The following is a 19309-nucleotide window of genomic DNA, read 5'->3' as shown; positions in this document are numbered from 1 at the left end:
TCATTCTGTGTGTACCCAATGCAGAGGACGCCTGTTAGTGCACGTAGCACAGAGGTTTCCACACTATGTGACTCACAGGCAGCGGGGCGCTGGGGCCAGGAGAAGCTGGGCACCTTTGCTTCCTCTGTTGTGGTCTGTCTTGGGGTGTGGGGCTCAGGCCCGCGTGCTCACAGGAGTGGTTGTCACCCTCACAGCAGCCCCCTGCAGGTACATTCCATGAGCCTCTCTTTTTTCAGAGAAACCCCCCTGAAAGGCTCACAAAGACTCACAAAACTTGGGGGACTTGTCCAGGATGGGTGACTTACAACTGGCAGCTGCAGAATTCATGCACAGTTCTGTTTTCTGAAAAGTCCTGTTACTCAGGCTGCCTCCTGTCTCTCCATCTCATTTATCCCTTGCTTCTCACAAGCAAGAGCCTTCACTACACACCGTGGCTTCCTAAGCCTGGCCCATGCCACAGTTCCTTTCTAAAGTTCAGAACAGCTTTCAGGAGGGACTGGCAAGGAGATGAGCATTTATGGAGCCCTCCACTGGTACCAGGCACATGCTGGGCATGTTAAAGACGTGATGTATACTGGGCCTTGTGAGGTGTTTGTTATTGTCAGCGCTTCAAATGTGAGGAAATGAGTTGAGTGAGATTACGTAACCCATGCACAGTCCAGCACCAAGAAGGACAGCACCGGCTTCAGCGTGGGCCATGCTGTTTGCAAACTTGAGCCCATTCCTAGTGACAGCTGCCCTGACTTCACAGGCAGGGGCTCGGTGTACCTCCTGTTCCTACCCACCCTACCATCACCCACGAAATCATGGGCTTCTCAGAAGATAATGTGTACATGCGTCATTACTAAATTTACTCAGTCCACACAGCATCCACATCTGCTCATTCATGCATGTATTCAGGAAATGCCGTGAGGGTAGATGAGAGTGGGAAAGCCAGTGCAGACTTGGGACTCCGAATCTCCTATGCAGAACTGGAGCCCATCTGCTCTGCTGGGCCCCAGGCCCAAGCTGTATCTTGTGCCAGGTGCCAATTCATTCATGGGTCTAAGGGCATGGGAGTGAGCAGTGTGGCTGTTGGGGATATGGCAAGGAGCAGAAAATCAGCACCTCTCCTTCAGCCCAGTGGGAAGCAGATGCTAGCTGCTGTCAGTTATGGTGCATGCTGTGGAAACAGGTGTGTGCCGTGGCTTGTCCCAGATGTGCAGACCTTGATATTTCAGTTAAGACCTGAGGAATTAAAACCCTGTGGCCCCTGGGAGGATTGTTGCAGGCAGTGGCCCAGGACACGAGTGTGTCTTGTGTGGCTGCTGAGCTCCCACCCAGGGCTGGAGATGGGGAGAGAGCAGAGAGGCATGGACTGGGAAGGTGCTGGGAACTTGGTCCTGGGGGCCTGTAGGCCACAGGGAGACTGTGCCTTTACTGAGTAAGACAGGAAGCTATGAGCAGATCTGCCCAGAGGACTGTCACACTTGACTATGTCTCAGCAGGATCCCTCTGGTCATCCTGTTGGAATGGAATGTTAGGAAGCAAGGACAGAAATGAGTGGCTGGGAGGCTTCTAGAGCCACCAGCAGCAAGGGAGGGGCGGACTGCACCAAGCACGGCAGCAGTGGTAGAATGCCAGATGTCTTCTGAAATAGAGTCACAGAATTTGCCTTCTGGGTGTGGGGCATGAGGAGGCACCAAAAGAGCCACTGTGTCTTAGGCACCTGGAAGGAAAGGGCTGCCCTTCACTGAGCTGTGGAGGACGATGGAAGAGCAAGCTTGATCAGGAACGTGGGTGGTACACGTGGATGTGAGATTCCTAGGGGAGATGTTGAGTAAGAAACTGGGTTCACAAGTCTAGAGGTCAGGGATGGGGTGTAGACAGTCTTGATTCCTTGAGACAGGCTGGATTCACAAGGAGTGAAGGTTAGTAGGAAGAGAAGGAAGGACTTCCTCCTTCTGGTACTTCCTGTCTGACTGTCTCTCCCCTCCTCCCAGTAGTCCTCTCTGTTTTCTTATTACCTGTCTTCCCTGCTAACCGGAAGTCCCACAAGTGCAGGAGTCTTGCTCATTCCTGTACCCCCAGTACTGGAGCCAGACTCAACCCACAGGAGGCTTCAGCAAATATGGCTTGGAAAACTGCACACATGCATGAGTCTCTGTCTGGAACCCAGTTGCTCTTCCTTACTATGGAGAGGAATCAGTTGCCTCTGCAGGGTAGGAAATAAGTGGTCAGAGTGAAAGAATGCTGCTCTTCATGGTTAAAGTCCATGTAGGCACGAGGCCATCTCCTGTCTAACACAGCTCTCTTGGCCTTCAGGAGAGCACTGACTGGCATGTTGGAGACAGGGCATATGAAGAGTGCCCCTTTGAAGGTGTCTGGAGCCCAGCTCCAGCGCTGACAGCACTCGGATATCAGTTCGCCCATTTTTAAAATGGGGATGATAGTACCCACCTTTCAGGGATGTGGGGAGATTAGTGGTAGTCACTGGGGCTAAAAACTTTCATGCTTCAAAGGACCTCATCAAAAAAGTGAAGACAACCCACAGAATGGGAAGAAGTGTTTGCAAATTATATATCTGATAAGGTGCTTGTATCTAGAATATAGAAAGAACTCTTTACAACTCAGTACTACAAAAACAAACTAGTTAAAAATCAGCGAAAGATCTTAAGTTTCTTAAAAGAAACATCAGATGGCCAGTAAGCACATGAAGAGGTGCTGCGCATCCTTAGTAATCAGGAAAATGCAAATGACAGTCCCAGTAAAGAACCAGCTCACACCTGCTAGGACTATGGGAGAGTGCAAGAGCAGGTAGCATCAGATGTCCCCAAGTGTGCAGAGAAGCAGTGCTGGGCAGAAGACTGTGTTTTGTGGCAAAATTAGGCTTTGAATTGAAGCACAGTAAGAAGCCACTGGTGGGTTTGAAGCTAGAGCATGATGTGGTCTGGGTTAGGTCCTAAAAGCCCTGATACTGCTGTGAGGGGTTAGCACAGAGGCAGATAGATGGGCCAGGAATCTTGCAACAGCCCAGGCACAAGGTAGCGTAGGCCTTTGGGGAGGCCATGGTAGAGGGGTGAGAGAAGCACTTGCTGCATTTCGGAGCCTGAGTTTATCTGGTAAGTGGAACATGAGATGTGAAAGATGAGAACAGCTGGGGATAAACAGCCTGCAGGCTTGGGGTTGGAGCAATAGGTAGATGGTGGACGGGGAGTGGTGGCCTTGCTGCCTGAGGTGAGCACAGCTAGAGGTGGGGTTTGGCACTAAAGCTCAGGAGAGTGGGAAGGAATCAATACAGTGGCCTGCAGGCCTTCTAAGATGCCCTTTGGATGTACAGAGTATGTGTTGGAGTGAGCAGGGAGAGCTTAGAGCTGGGGTTGGGGAGAGGGGTTCCTGAGAAATAGGCAGTTTGCAGCCATTCGCCTGGATGCATCCGAGAGAAAGAAGGGATGAGGAGAACCCAAAAGTAACGGGAGTTAACTGTGGGCTGGGCTAAAGCACAGAAGGCCTTGAACACTAGACCAAGCATCTGAACTCGACACCACTTTGGGTGCAGCATGCAGTGAGCTACAGGGTTCAGGACAAGGCTTCAGATGGCCATGGAATCAAAAGTGCTATAAAGACCTAGACTGCTTGGTTCAGACATGATCAAGGTTTATGTGTTTAAAAAAATTGAAATGGGCACCATAATGAAAACAGACAGGAGACAGCAAGCTCTTAGGGATGGAGTAGGATGGATGGAAAGTGCAACTCCCCTGCCCAAAGGATGTCATCTCAATGAAATGGTAGCTTGGTTTGTAAGGATGCGTTGAGCCAGGCCTTATAAATATATTTTTCCTGTGATGACAGTTGTGGTGAAAATGGTTTTCCTGCACTGTTGTGGTGGAAGTGGAGGATTTTTGTGAAGATTTCTTTCCAGTGACAACCACATCTTTCATGCCTGGTCTGCTATCTCCAGCCTGCTGCTGTCATGAGTCCTTTTCATGCCAGAAGACCCTGGACTTGTGCTCATCTCCTAGGACTGAGATTAACTACAGGAAATTTACTGAGGTTGAGGAAGAAAGGGAAAAGAAATGGTATTGTCTTTTGAATTGATGGCAAGCTCAGAGGTACTGCTGAGATTCACACAGGCACCTTTGGAGGCAGAGACCTCGTTACAGTCCTCCTGGAGGAGTAGTCCCTGCCCTTTCGCTGCTGTCCTCAAGCCCTGGGTACAACCCATGCAGATCTCTCCAGCATTGTGCTGAGAGCAGGCCTTTCTAGGAGCCTGCCTTCTCAATAAACTTCATCAAGGAGCCGTCACTTGACCAACCATGATCAAAAAGTTCTCTAGATTAAACTCTGCACACTCTCCTGTTCAGCAGTTCCGTGGCCAGGCACCCATCTTGCAGAAATACTCCACAGGGGCATACAGTATTAGACTAGTGAACACTGACCTAACTGAAGGTTTACCAGTGGAGTTACAGTGACCTAAACTGTATCGGATCAGGCACCTGTGCCTGTAACTCCAGCTACTCAGGAGGTTGAGGTAGGAGGATCTCAAGTAGGAGGCCAGCCTGGGCAATTTAGTGAGACCCTGTCTCAAAATAAAAAGGGATAGGGGTGTAGCTGAGTGGTAGATCATTTGCCTAGCATGTGAAATGCTCTGGATTCCATCTCCAGTACTGCAAAAACAAACAACAACCAAAACCAAACCAAAGAAAACCTTGTATCCTTACAATGAAATATTAAGCAGCAGTGTAAAGAATGAAGTCAAGCTATTTGAACTGATGCAAAATTATCTCCAAGGTAGATTGATAAATCTGAAAAGAAAGTTTGAGGACAGTATGTTATTGTTGATATCTGTGAAGAATGAGCCACTGCACTCACAAGACTGTATTATTTCTGGGTGTGGGAGATATACAAGGAATTGCATATCTATATGTGAATATGCTTAGATAAAGTCAAGGAGGCTACGCATCAAAGCAATGACTCTCAAGAAAAGGAATGAGATTGGGGAACAGAATTTCATATATATTTTTTATTTTCCCAGTGAAAGCATTCATATGTTGTAACCTTTTAAAAGCGGAGGGAGGATGTTAGCATGAGAGTGTGTTGTAAAATGAAATGTACTAAAAAAAAACTGGTTCTGAAGAATGTCCATTTAGTCTGCAGCCACTGTTGAATTCAGTGCAATATTGAAACTGTCCCCATCTGCCCCACCCTCACACATATACACATGCACACGTCCACACAATTTAAGGCCTAAATATTGCTGCATATTGACCAATGGATAGAGACAGAGCTGCAAAATAACATTCAGTCTCTTGTTTGTAACACATCTATATCCTGAGTGACACTATGCTAAAATAACTATTTGGCCTTCTGTTTTCATTTTTTTGTTGTTGTTGTTGTTATTTTGTTTTGTTTTTTTAACAGAAAAGATTTTGACCGAAGAAGCACAACCTGAATTAGGAACCTGGGGAGATGGCAAAGGTGAAGATGAATTATCCCCAGAAGAAATACAAATGGTAATGCCATTCTCTGCCTCATTATTTATTTTTAATGAGTTATCCTAAGACCATTTCATTGAGTAGTAGCCATCTTAAATGCCCTTCCCTGATATTTGTACCAAAGTTTTAAAAATATAAATATATATTTATGCATTCCCACTTGATTTCCTAATTCCTGATATGCTTTTCATGTGTTTTAAATTTGCAATAGCATAATTGAAAAAGAAATTGCCTTGGGATAACTTTACTAATAATAGATGTTTTTTCACCAGCATTAAAATCATCTTTAGATTAAATGGGTCTTTTGTAATTGCCACAATGGCACTTTGTAATTGTTGGAGTGACTGATGCTATGGTAATGAGGGGAAAGCTAAGTAGCACCTCATTGCTGAGATCACCTCCGTATGGTTACCATTTCCCTGTGGCTGGCTGCTCTCCTTCGTCATCTCTGGGTGGGTTTAGAAGAACACTAAGAGGTTGGGCCAGTGCTCTGCAGCTCATCCTCAGCACTGTCTGCCTGCGGCTCCTCCCCCTGTGCTACCAGCTGCTTCCTGGAGTTGCCCTGATGTCATAGTGTCCTTGTGCAGCTTGGAGAACACAGTTCCCACACAGCATCTCCAGTAGCAGGGCCTGCCAGTCAGAGCCCCTTCATGATTTCTGAGCTTTCTAGTGTCTATTTTCCTCTTAGTGCTCTTGATAGTGGCATGAAGAGGTGGTGGGGTGTCACCTTCTCCTCTTGCCTTTGGCAAAAATTCGGAAGGGTCTTCCCAAAGTGCCCTAACAAATAGGAAGTAAGTCTGGATTTCTAGCCTTTGTGCAGAGGATCAGTGCAGCCAAAGCCTATCCAGCGAGGACGGCCTGGCCTCCACCCAGCCTGGACCCCCACAGGTTGCTCCACCTGAAGGCCCTTTTCTCTCACTCCTGTCATGTCTGAGGTCTCCGAGGTTATCTCTTCAGAGAGCCTCCCTGACCAGCCTCCCTGGCCTGGCTCCCAGCCCCACCCCAGTGCTCTACTTTATTTCCCCTCCTCTCCACATGCAGGTGCCACGCAGGCAGCATCTTGGGAATCATTTGTTGGCAGATAAGTGACTCTATTGAGCACAGTGTAAAAGCCATGGTCTGTTCTAACAGGTAAAACAGGCTCCTCAGTAGTAACTACTGGCATGCTGTCTTCTCGTGTAAAGTGATTATTCATATCTGTGAATGCCCATCTGCCAGGCCTTTCACACATTGTCTCGTTCAGTCTTCACTATGATCAATGAAGTAGGAATGGCCACTATAATACAGATGAAGAAAAGGAGGTACGAGAGCTCCTGAGCCCTGCCCAGGGTCACGGGCCAGCAGAGCAGCAGAACCAAGCTCTGGGCCGTAAGTTTCACCTCCAAACCCAGCGCTCTCTGTACTGTGTCCCTGGTGGGTTCTGTGGCCTAGGTGTTTGGGGCCGCACATGGCTAGCACAGCAGAGTGCCGTGGGTGGCTGCCAGAGGAGTCCATACAGCCCCTGGGGCCCCCAACATGCTGAGACCCAGGGGATGGCCAGTCCGTGTCTGCCTCTTGAACACTTGGATATGGGACAGCTGAACCTCAGTTGTTTGGAGCACCTTTCATACAGGTGTGGACTGACACACTCTTATCCACCTCACCTGGGAAGAATGAAACTGATCCCAGTGGTCGCTAACAGTGACCTTCCCGGGGCTTGCCTGAGCTACTTTCTTTGCAGTTATACGCAGGCTGTTTTTGACCTGTACAGACAGAAATAATTGTGAGCTAAGAAATTGTGAGCTAAGACACCTTGAGGCCATGAGGCTCCCATCTTCCTCTCCAGCAACACTCGAGGTCCAGAGTCTACCCTCTGACTTTCTTTACATGCCTAACTCACCGCATCCAGTAGGACACATGCCCTGGAAGCCTTGTGGCATGCAAGGTGTAGAGGTGGCTAGAGACTACTGCAGCGAGGACTCACTGAGGCAGCGCATGCATCCAGGCTGGCATGGGGGCTCCAGGGAGCAGCACTGAAGGGAGAGAATGGAGACAGGCACCTTAGTGATTGTGGGGCACGAGAGAGGAAGGAGGAGCCTGAGCTTTCTCACATAGACAATCAGGAGAAAGGGGACACAGACAGTGGGCCAACAGGGAGATGATGGGTTCCACATCAGAAAAGTTCAGGCTGCCTGTGGACAGGGAGGGGGTGCTCTGGTGCACCGAGGGATCAGGGCACAGACTGTAGACATCTTAGGGCTAGAGTGTGAAGGGAGGATTGGAGGAGGTTCTCTAGAAACAGCATACATGGGAGAAAGGAGGAGGAGCCCCGGGTGTCGCCCTGGCACACTGCATTGGAGGCAGGCTGTGGTGAGGAGCTGGCATGGGGGTACGTTCCCTTCTTATAGATAAACGATGGGAAAGTTTCTTAAAATCTCGTAGTTTTTCATCGATTTACATAAAATGATTTAATTAGTGGAAATGATGAGATGTGTTCCTCCAGACATCATGCTTTTACCACATCCCTTTCCTGGAGACAAAGGTGTGCAGCCCTGGCTCTTCATTAAGAAAGAACACATTGTTTGGGTGGCTGTAAGTTCTGGGCTGGACTGTCTTTGCACACACCGCTGTTCTTCGTGAAGGAAAGAGCCAGCTGCACATAGCTGGCTGTGAAAGGACTTTGCGTTGGCCCCATAGGCAGCAGTGAGCAGCATGGGTGGGAAAGCCCCCGGGGGTGTGCTGCGTCTGGCAGTGTGGAAGGATACAAGGAAGGCTGGCATCGAGGCCATCTGCCCTCACCTGATGCCACAGTCCCACAGAGACAAGAGAACATGGGCTCTGATGACAAGGGTCTGTTAGGAATTCCCCCCGTCACTTGCAATCTTGTAATCTGGGGAAGAAAATCAGCCTTCAGCCCAATCAGAGTGGATACCCCATAGCATCGTGGCAAGTGCAGGGTGCAGTGGCACCTGGAGGAGCCTGTGGCAGGAGCGGGCACTGAGCCTCGGCTCAGCACACCTGCCTCACATCAGATACACGTGGGAAGGCAGAGGCATGTTACTCAGGCTCCGCGTGTGCCGTACACCCAGGGCAGCACGGCCCTTCCTCCCTTGTGACTGGGAGTTCCTCCTTCCACTCCTTCCTGTCCTGAGTCATCAACTAAACACGTGGTCTGGGACCCTTCCCACTAGCCCTGAGTATTTCAGTGTGGTGGCATCAGTGACTAAAGCCACCAGGACTTGGTAATGTTTGTGTCACTATGAGTGGATAGACAGTGCTCCTGAGATAGGCTAAGGTCTAGGTAACGTCTGTCTCATTGGGACTCGTAGCTAAGTACCATTTTTTACAGTGTGACTAACTCAAATCCTATCAAAAAAACTTAACTCTGAAAATGAAGAGAAAGCCATACCTTACTGTTGGTTTCTAAATTGGAAAGTGGTGCAGCAAACTGGTCATAATTCATAGTCACTCTTTCAGAGTTTTTCCTCAGGGTGAAAGAATGAATTAAACCTGATACTATATTAAAATAATTCATTATTTCACTCAGAGGAGCAGTGGTTACATGTTGCAGAATGGTTTGTATGATTTGCACTGTGCATTTTCATTTCTGCCTCTTGATACAGGTATACAAGAGCTTGTTAGTTAGCAGGTGTTCTGTGGTCAGGCTGAGTGGAACCAAATTGTTTTCTAATGTTATATCAAGAAGTCCTCCTTCTTGTCATTTAACTCAAGCAAAACCACCTACATTTATTGATATATTTCTTGGGAATGTTTAAGACAAGTGACCTCTGTCTCTTGGATCTACATGAGAAGTGTCCCTAGTGAGTGTTGCCTGTGTTGTCCCATGAAACCCCAGGCAGCCAGCTGGCAGGGCTTGCCATGCATGGCCAGGCTCCGTTCATGCATCAGGGACATAGGAGTTGTACAGCTCACAGACCCCAGGCTGGCTCCAGGCTCAGAGGGGCACCAAGTGAGCATTAAGGAGAGGGTTGCAGAGTGGGACATGTTGAAGGGCTTGTCATAGAGAAACATCCTGGCCGTGAGCCTCTGAGCTGAGGGGCCAGACAGCCATCTAGGAGGCCCAGCGTCCTCACTTGGCTACTCTTGCTCTTTTCCATGCAGATTCTTCTCAAGCCTCATTTTATACCCAAAGCCTTTGAAGAAGAGATTTATCTTTTTAAAACTATAGTGACAAGGATTAGATTAGAAAAGGATTTCTATAATGATATATCCACAGTGTGGAGCTGTGGATTTGAAGCCAGATTAGAACCCCTTCAGCAGAGCCCTGCTGAGAGGGCTGCCCGACCCTGAGCGAAACGCAGTGGCTGTCACAGTGCCAGGTGCTGCTGTGTGCACATGGTCCAGGTGAATTTATGCAGCCACATGAGAGAGGGGGTGTTGCTAGCCCTGTCTTACAGAGAGCCCAGGCCATCTGCGCAAGGTCGCCTAGCTCCCTAGACCCTGAAGCGGAATGCTGCCTCACTACTTAGAAGGCAGAGGTGGGAAGGGGGTCTGGCTGGAGGAAAGCACGTTTGACTAGGAGACCTGACAGTTGGAGCAGGCGGGCCCTGGCAGGAGCCAGAACAGCAGCTGCCACTGTCTCCTGCTGGAGGGCCTTACTTGTCCCCACAACCCATTTAGGCCTCTCGTGCTTCTTTTATTTACTTTCGTACTGATGTAAGTGTTCCTGAGACTGTAGCCAAATTCGTCTTCTGGGGCATATACACAGCCTGCCTGTGGTGCTGACTGGGCCTTTCATTCAGCACTGCACTGGCGAAGTCCCCACTTGTGTGGAGAGAGGACATGGCCACATGGTCGGAGAGGGACAGTAGAAGAGGGTATATGTGTGCGTGTTTCCCAGTGCCTGAGTGAAAGGGCCATAGCAGCCTCTAGAACTTGAGACCAGACAGGTGGAGGGGCTTTGAAGTGTCTAGCCCCTCACCATGCACGTCTAGAATCTGCCTCCCGTGGTCACGCTTCCTGAGAGCTTACGGTGTGCCATGCACTGTGGTAAACTACTCACTTTGGTTTAACTCGGGTTCCTCCTGATGGCCCTGCTGCTCAAGTACCACCATTCTCTCCATTTTGACAAAGACTGAGGTTCAGAGGAGATTCAGTTACCTGTCCAGGGTCATATAGCTTGGAAGGTAAAGGAGCTGGAATTCCACAGCTATTGACCCTGGACAAGTAACAGGAGCAGGCAGGGGAGTGTAACACTCACCACCTGTCCACAAAGAAGCTGGTAGGCACCCAGAAGCCAGTGGCTGGCCCAGGGTCACCTAAGCGTTCCCATGAGACCGTAGGACTGGCTTCCACATCCACCGGGCCCCTGCCCCCAGCTGGAGGTGAGTCATCCAGGTGTGCCATGCAGATAGCACGGAAAACTACCCTGAAGCCTGTGTGGAGGACTGGTGTAATAGCACCTGGCTCTTACCTGGCCTGAGCCTGCCCACCTGGTAATGATGACCTTATACCTGTTTATGAGGATCAGGCTTTTTAAAAGCTTCTTTCATTGTGACCTGCTCTCTGAATGGAGCTGCTTTCCACCAAAGATCCTGGTCTTCGGCAGACCTCCCTTCAGCCCATGTCACCTCAGAGGCATCTGTTCCTCTTGCTCAGGTAGCATCGAGAACCCTTGGGGTCACAGGAAGTGAGAGCCAGAATGTGCTCCCAGGCCTGGCCGGGCTGAGGCTGCTGTGAAGCTTTCAGCAGTGGCCGCTTCTGAGGGCTTTGGGAAGGGCGGCCTGTGCCACATGCTCTGGGCTTGGGGGGAAACAAACAGGCTTTGTTCCCAGGGAACATTCCAGTAATAAATCACCTCAGACCACTAGTTAATTGTGTTAAGGAACAGTTTCAAAGCATAAAAGGACTGTGGATTTAAAAGGGCAGAGCCATATTTTATCATTAGAAAATTTCAAAGAAAATGCTTTCCCCCCCAAATCCTGAGTGACACCTGAGAGAATTAAGTCAAAGTAAATAAGCGCCTGCAAGCTGAAGTAATTACATGTTTTCCTTAAATACTGGACTCTCAAGTCACTGCTGAGTTGACAGTTAACAGAGCTCATACTTTCAAAGTCAGAAGTGAAATTTTTACTCTCTGATGCCTAATTAAAAGGGACCTAAATAGCACCTACCAACAGCCAGTAAGGCGGCCTGCTGTGGTGAGGTGGCCCTGCAGGGAACTGCCCCACACTTCGACCCTTCCAAAAGCATTGCCAACCCACCCATTTCCTGACCTGGCAGGTCAGAGGTGGAGCAGGGGCCTCCCTGTGTTTCACTGAGGAGCAGGACTAAGAGGCCCAGCACAGGGCTCAGGCTTTAGGCTCCAGAGGAGAAAGACAGCCCTCCTGGCCCCAGACAGCACAGAGGAACTGCAGGGAAAGAGGCTCGGCCAGCCATGAGGTGTTGGACCACAGAAGAGGTACCTGTGTGAGGTTTTGAAGGACCATTTGGGGCTCCCTGGCCACACAGAACTACCCCATACAGAGAAAGGGAGAAGATGTGATGTGTCACTCGTGCCCCGCGCAAACTGCAATACAGAGGTGGGCAGTGGCCAGATCATGGAGAACAGTGAGACCTACCCTTTAAGGTGGAGGGACAGGGCCAGCCGGGAGCAGTTTGCTGTGAATGGCATTTGACCAGGGAGTAGAAGGCAGATGGGAGCAGGCTGCAGACAGCTCACCAGGCTAGCCATGAACCAGGTCCTGGTGGATTCTGGAGCTTGGGAGACTGAGGGCCTCACCTCCAAGTGTGCCCTGCCATCCTGCTCAGTGCCAGGCACAGAGCCCCAGAATCTAACATTTGTGGATCTGGTGGCAGCTTTAATAATGTATAAGAAGGAACAACTGGAATGCTTTTTCAAAGGTAGGTTCACATGCTTCCTGCCCTCCGTTAGGTCATAGTCCCTGGGGAGCTTCAGACATGCCCAAAATTGTGCAGCTTCTCCTACAAGGCAGAACATAATCAGTGTCCTATGGTATTTGCAAACAAATGCTCCGCCAAGGATAGAAAAATGAGAAATGACTTGGAGTCAGGACAGATCTCCTGGAGAAGTGGGCCCAGGGACCCATGGCTCAGCCTCCAAGAACCCGACAGCGCACTCTGTGGTACCCCTCACATGTTCACCTCCTTTCCTTTGGCCAATTACAAGTTTTCAAGAATGACCAGGAGAAAAGCTGCTAGTTCTGCTGAGTTAACTCTGCTTTGAGAGGTACTCCCACACAGTGTCCCTGGGTATCCCTGTGACCCTCCCCTTCCAGCCTGAGCCCTGGGACATATGGCTCTTCGGGCTCATGGGCCTCTGCTCTGTTGAGCATAGCCAAAAGTCAGATGGCCCAGGTCAGCCTCTGCCCCATGCTTCTCCCCTCCTTCCCCAGTCCTCCCCACTCCAGATCTGAGACAGGCAGCAGGCTGTGGGTACCCAGGTTTGGGGTGGTTGTGGAGCCTGGGAAGCTGGAAATGGGTATGGTTACAGGCCAGCCCACGAGTGCCTGTGCAGTCTGAAATGCCAGCTGTGTACTTGGAGTTCAGATGATGGGATGGAGATGCTGAGCCACAACCCACACCGCAGCTCTTTCGGGTGTGTGTCACTTGCTTCCCAAAGCAGGGGTGTTTTTCACACTGGTGCTCACAGTCCTCTGGCAGCCTAGTGTGGCGCCATGCTGGGAGGAGGGACTGGGCAGGGAGGAGGGACTGGGCAGGGAGGAGGCAGCACAGGTTGCAGTCACCTCAGCTCGGCAGGATGTCATCATGAGTGCGTTTGTCTCCTCACAGTTTGAACAAGAAAATCAGCGGTTAATTGGGGAAATGAACAACTTATTTGATGAAGTAAGGTATGTATATGGTTCTTGTGGGAGCCGAGGGTCTGTGTGCCACCTTTCCAAGAACTTGGAAGTTTATTTGTTTTGGTGCCCAGGCTTCCACATTGGCCCTGGAGCTGCTTACATGTAGTCTACCTGACAATGGTGTCAGGGTCTTGGGCCTGTGGGAGGTGACTGACTGCCTCTGCCACCAGGCTCCCAGATGGCTACCCCATCCAAAGAGGAGCAGATAGTGGCTGCAGGTCACCCTGAATGCATGACACCAGCTGCAGCATAAGGCTGTTTACATGCAGTCATTCTAAAATGACATGAGGCCCCTGAAGGACCTCTCTCTCGCAGAGGTCTGTCTCCTAGTGGCCAAGCACACTCCCTCCTTGGCCCTTCAGTGAGAGCACCCAGGCCTCAGTTGCCATGGGCATGTGTAGAGAGTGCAGAACAGTGAAGCCTGAGTCTGCGTGGCCTGGTTGCCTTGTGGGCACACCCTCAAAATAGAGCCCTCGGGTGGGACCCACACTAGGTGCAGACTTCCTCAGTGCAAGGTGTTGGCCCCCAGGGCCTGCCTCGGCCCAGCGTCGAACTTCATCCCAGCCCTGGCCCCACCTCCTGATTCTTCTCCCAATCTAACACCTGCTTCCCTGGACTGGAGGGAGGCGCGGCTCCCTCTAGACACACATAGGCACCAGTGCTGCTGCAGAACAGGGAAGGGGCTCACAGATGGCTCGAGTCTAGCACTTACTTGCCAAACCCAGGTAGGATGTTTTCAAAGCGAGTTGGAGTTTTTTTCCTACAAGAGGGAGCTGGCTTGAGTGGGAAACACCTTTTTTAAGTTGGGTCCTCGAAACGTTCTGACGTGAGTCCACAGCACATGTGACTAGGTGGCCAAGCCAGACACCAGGCTTACCAGAGACTTTGTGTTTTGTGTCTAGGGCATAACTCCACACTCCCCAGTCCCCAAGAACTAGCCCAGAATGTAGGGGGCACTTCACATGCCCACCTTCAGGACTGAGGGACAGTTTACACAGTTGAGTCCAGTGTACTGGACCAAATGCCATCTCCTCTTCCCCACTTGACAAGGCCTGTCCTTTTCTTTCTTTCACCTAGCAAAGATGGTTTCTTTAGAAATGTATGAAATTACCAATTGCTGAGAGTTCATATGTAACCTATGGATTCTTATTTCTATGAAGGCAAATCGAAGGGAGAGTGGTTGAAATCTCCAGACTCCAAGAGATATTCACGGAAAAGGTTTTGCAACAGGTAAACAAAAACAGAACACAGCAGTTCTCAGTTTTAGCTTAGAAAAGAAATGCACTGAGCCCTGGGAGCACCTCCTGCAGGTATCCGAGCCCGGCAGCTGTTACAGCATTGGCTGCTGTAAGCCATGGGCACCCAGAGCTCTTTGAGTAAAATCCTGGTGGCCCCACAGCAGCCTCTCAGGACCAAGTGACTGTCTCCTGGAGCACATGGTACATGGGAGAAGGCAGGCCAGACCTAGTTGTCAGACAACTCTTGGCTGTAGCTGCCCTGGGGTGAGCTGGGGAGCTCCCCTGCACTGCAATTCCCTGTCCATCAAGTGAGGTGACCTGCAGGGTTGCCATAAGTTTCAGAGGCACCCACACAGTGCCTGATAGGGCCTAGATTTTCTGTCACCAGTGTTATAGGAGCTCAGACATGGCCCTCTCAAAATGCCGGGCCCACACCCTCAGGAGTATTCTTGTGGGAATAGGATTGTTTTCTTACAGGAAGTTTCATGCCATATCTACCATTCTAAACTTTTTCTAGCCAGTTACTGGCAAAATTTTTAAAGTCCAATGAATTTGCCCTTTTGGGTTTTAGCACCCACAGACTATGGGTTTGAAAGACAAAATCTGTTTGCTCTGGCGTGTTAGACTGGGCTAACACAGCCAGTCAGATCATTATGAAGGAGGTAAACTGGATCTAATCCCACTTTGGAAATCCAGGGTCACAGGAGTTGCCCTTTGAGTAGCTCCTTACAGGGTCTGCTCGGTCTGTGTGCCGTGCCGGGATGGAAGCCTCCCTCTGCAGTGACCTCACTTCCATGGCCATCACTTCAGCTTCGCAGAGCGCACCAGCCCGTTCCTGGAAGAGCTTGCCCAGCTTGCCACCCATGTGTGGCAGGGACTGTTTCTCCCAGGTCCTGTCCTTGCCTGTAAGATGGGGCTGATGTCACTTGCCTCACTCAAGTGCCTGACACACCTGGTCCATCACAGGCTCTTAGAAAGTAGTGACTGACATTATTTCCGGAGTTAGCCACCACAAATCTGGGTTGTGTCCTATTTTCTGGGCATGGCTGTTAGCCACTGGCAAAGGGAATATTCCTGGAGTGTGTCTTAGGCACAGTGGAAGGCAATGAGGTTGGCCCGGATGCAGAAGAGGTGAGGTCTGTGCTCCTTCTCAGGCTCCTGTACTCAGCCCAGATACTGAGGAGCCCCCTTGCTGGGAATGCAGTGACCCTCCCTTATCAGTGGCTGCCTCAGAGCTCTGAGCCAGATGGGTTGCTCTTAACAAGAGGAGAGCTGCTGTCCTGCTTCCCCCAGCTCCTGTGCTCTGCCTGGGGAGGTAGCAGATGGAGCTCCAGCCTGAGCCTTGCCTTGGTGGCTCAGGTCTTGGAGACCTAGGACACTACATTCGTCTTCTCTTACATAGTATTGCTGCTTGCCTATAACAAGTCCCTCATAGGAGCGGAGGCGAGGTTCAGGTAGCTCCTCCTAAAAGGCATGGCTACAGAGCAATACTGGCCCTTATGCTTTTGTGTAATGGCCATCACAGGGAATCGGGTGGCCAAAGCCTGCAGCAGTGGCTTCTGCACAACCCATGCCAGCACACACTCGGCACCCCGGCAAGGGAGACAAACTGACACCACTGCTCGAAAGGCTAGCAGGCATGGTCCCCTCTGCCAGTGGTGGGTCCAGGAGCAGTGTTCACATGAGACCAGGGTCCCTTACTCCTGAGTTTTCCAGGTGTTTGGAGGGAACACTTCCTACAAGTATCACATCCCATTTGAGGTTCAGCCTGCCTGATAGAGTTGAGGGGAAGACATAAAGCACTTTTTTTTGGAGCCAGAGGGTTTATTTAGAAGCACCTGAGTTTTGAAGCTCATTTCTCTGGACCTTGGAAAGAATAAATGAGGGATTGAAGGGAATGCCCCCTGGTATGTAGTGCCGTTCCACAAACAGCAGCTCTTAGGTTTCTGTCCTTGTTATCAGCAAGTGGCTTGGGAGAGACGGAAGGTGGGGAGCAGCACCAGCTCTGGGGTCCAGCAAGGTGAGTCTTATCCCAGCCCTGCCACTGGCTTGCTGGATGACTCGGGCTCAGTTACCTCAGAGCCCCAAATTTCCCTTTCACAAAGCTGGGTGCCAGCTTTCATAAAGTTCAGGATGCCATGAGGATTCATGGGCCAACAAGTAAAGTCTCTGTCTGTTGGCAAGCGGAGACTGCTGTTTCCAGCGCAATGTCTGCTCGTGGGAGGAGGCGGTGGCTATATTTACCCGACACCCTTTCCTTCCACAGGAAGCCGAGATTGATAGCATTCACCAGTTAGTGGTAGGAGCAACTGAAAACATCAAGGAGGGCAATGAGGACATACGAGAGGTGGGTGCTCTTGGGTCCCCTGGGTGTGATCTGGGCAAGGCTATGCAGGGGCTTTGGGGCCAACCATGGTGAGTGCCAGCAAGCCATGTATTCATGAGCCCCACTGGCTGACTCCAGCTCGTTGTCAAGACAGTGGCTCCCACCCTCCAAAGCAGCAGTCTAAGGTGAGGTGGACCAGGAGTGGCTAGGTGACTTCTTGAATGGAGGGGTGAGCGTCAGGGAGTGGGCAGTGCCTGGTTGCTATTTGGGGATGACCTTCCAGGTGCTTGTTATTGAGTGGACATTGTTTTCTGAGCTGTCCTTAGGGTCAGGTTGTTACAGGGCTGACACTGAGTCACCTACTGACTGGAGAACACGAGCTAGGACTGAGACTGCTGTGCACCTTGAACCCGGAGACAAGTGTGATTCCTGGGTGTCGTGTTTTCTGGGTGAATGGGCTGTACTGCCAGGCCAAAGCAGGATTGGAAAGGACAATCCCCTTGTATTCTGTGGGATTCACCCCACTTGTTGACTTTACTTCATAATTAAGCCACCCATCCAAGGTGACCAAGCAGCACCCAGTTCCTGCTGAGCAGGGAACGCATGGGAACGGTAGGGCACTGCAGGGCTCTGATCCCCAGTCCTGAGGTCCTGTGCTCTCGCCCCTCCCAGGCCATTAAGAACAACGCTGGTTTCCGCGTGTGGATCCTCTTCTTCCTGGTGATGTGTTCCTTCTCCCTTCTCTTCCTGGACTGGTACGACAGCTAGCTGCCACAGGGTCTGCGGCCTTGGCCAAGGTATGCAGGACGAGCATCTGGAGGGGCACCTCTGACATACCAAGCGTGTACTCTCAGGTGTCTGGCATCGGAGGAGCTGTGATCAGGTTTTATCACAAAGTCATTTGAGGGACAAGGGGGTTGAGACAGACATGTACATCACAAAAGGGTTACCTAGGCCAGTGGGCCTGTGCCTGTTCAGCAGCTGAAGAGCAGTGCACAACTTGGGAGTGGTATGCCCGCAGCCCTAAGGCACAAGTCAGCATGAGCGAGAGGTCGTGGACTGCACCTCCACTTGAGCTGCCCTGGCAGGGACAGCTCCCCCATGAACTGCAGGCCACACTCCCCGTGTTGTCTCAGGGCTCATCCCAGCAGCTGCAGGACAGAACTTGGCTAAGGATGACTTGACAAAGGATTGGTGCCTCAGTTCCTTGTAGCTTCTGGTTGCCCGAGTCAGCTGACAGTCACAGTGTTGCAGAAGAGTTTCATTTGCCTCGTAAACCTATTAAATACAGTTGTGGCCCTCGCTGTATTGCCAGTAGGAACACTGCAGTCCAGTGGTTGCCCACCTGCCTGGATGGGCAAGCTCCGAGGTACTCCAGGGCTGCCTGCCTGGCTCCAGCTGCCGCCCCCAACACTCTTAATGGCAGGGCAGGAACTGGGGCCCCTAAGTCCTGGTTTCCTGCTTCAGGGTTCAAGTATTATGTGTTTAAAGGAAGAAGTGGGCCACAGAAGAGCAGGGCCTGGTACCCCATGCCTGCACACCTGCCTGCAGGAAGAGTCTCCAGGATCACCTGTTTGTAACTGAAAGCCTGCTCCATGTGGACCATGTCTGCATACAGCGTCCAGTATCCTGGCATCCTGTGGGGATGAGCCAGTTCACACCACTCCTCCTCACAAAACACTTGCATGGACAGTCGTTGGGTGGCACAGGTACCCTTGAGTTCTTTATTTGCACCAAGTGAAATGTAGGAAATTATTGTAGTCAATTTACAGTCAATAAAGTACATGTCTACTAGAATACCTGGGGGTGCACCTGTGTGCTTTGCTTACGTGGGCACTTTGCAGGGATGGGGGGAGGGTGCGCAGGACAAGTTTGGCATGTGTTTAGTGCTTGCATGTATTGCTCGAAGCTTGGGCCACTGTGCTGCATTCTGTCCACACCTAGGTCAGGATCTTTGTTTCGAAACACCCTTGATAATAAAACACGCGTTTGTCTTGGAAGCACATCTCAGGGAGAGCAGTGGAGCCGACCGTCCTCATCATGCTTGTTTGCAACAGGTCGCTCACTATTTGCCATTTATTTCTGCTCTTCTAAAAACCAGTGAAACTTGACACACCCACCAGAATCAACACACTCAATAACATGCAAGCAACATCTGTGGATATCTTTTTTTTCTATTTAATTGTCTTACACATGTAGTTTATCTAACTGGCAATTTTGTAAAGATATACTTTAATGTCAAGATTCAAATTGAAACAATTTTCTTACAAAGATTGTGGATTGAAATGTCAGGTTTGCAGGGTGCCACACCAGTGCCCCCAGCTGTTTGCTACATCAAGGAATAATATCTATCCGAGAATAAAGCTTAAAGTAGCCCTGGCTTACCAGCAATTAAATTTTCACTTTTCCTACTCGTAAAAATTAACTTGCATACAGGACCGTACGTGC

At 50.4% G+C, this 19309-nt stretch overlaps 1 protein-coding gene across 5 annotated transcripts in view; it reads left to right on the top strand.

Moving 5' to 3' along the window:
• Positions 1-19309, top strand: part of Stx18 (syntaxin 18) — a 124035-nt gene that overhangs the window by 95092 nt on the left and 9634 nt on the right. The window contains exons 7-12 of one of the 5 annotated variants that reach the window (XM_077803359.1): positions 5401-5492; positions 13227-13285; positions 14458-14527; positions 16802-16882; positions 17534-17658; positions 18413-18626. In XM_077803359.1, the coding sequence (XP_077659485.1) occupies positions 5401-5492; positions 13227-13285; positions 14458-14527; positions 16802-16882; positions 17534-17629 (398 nt within the window). In that variant the 3' untranslated portion in view covers positions 17630-17658; positions 18413-18626. Of the gene's footprint in view, positions 1-5400; positions 5493-13226; positions 13286-14457; positions 14528-16801; positions 16883-17533; positions 17659-18328; positions 18627-19309 lie in introns of those variants that run through there. The other 4 variants (XM_077803358.1, XM_077803356.1, XM_077803357.1 and 1 more) reach the window with 4 other exon arrangements.

The sequence above is a fragment of the Urocitellus parryii genome, chromosome 10, assembly GCF_045843805.1.
Source record: "Urocitellus parryii isolate mUroPar1 chromosome 10, mUroPar1.hap1, whole genome shotgun sequence".
NCBI lineage: Eukaryota > Metazoa > Chordata > Mammalia > Rodentia > Sciuridae > Urocitellus > Urocitellus parryii.
Note: the sequence above shows the minus strand (reverse complement) of the source record. Positions and strands in the feature narration are given on the sequence as shown.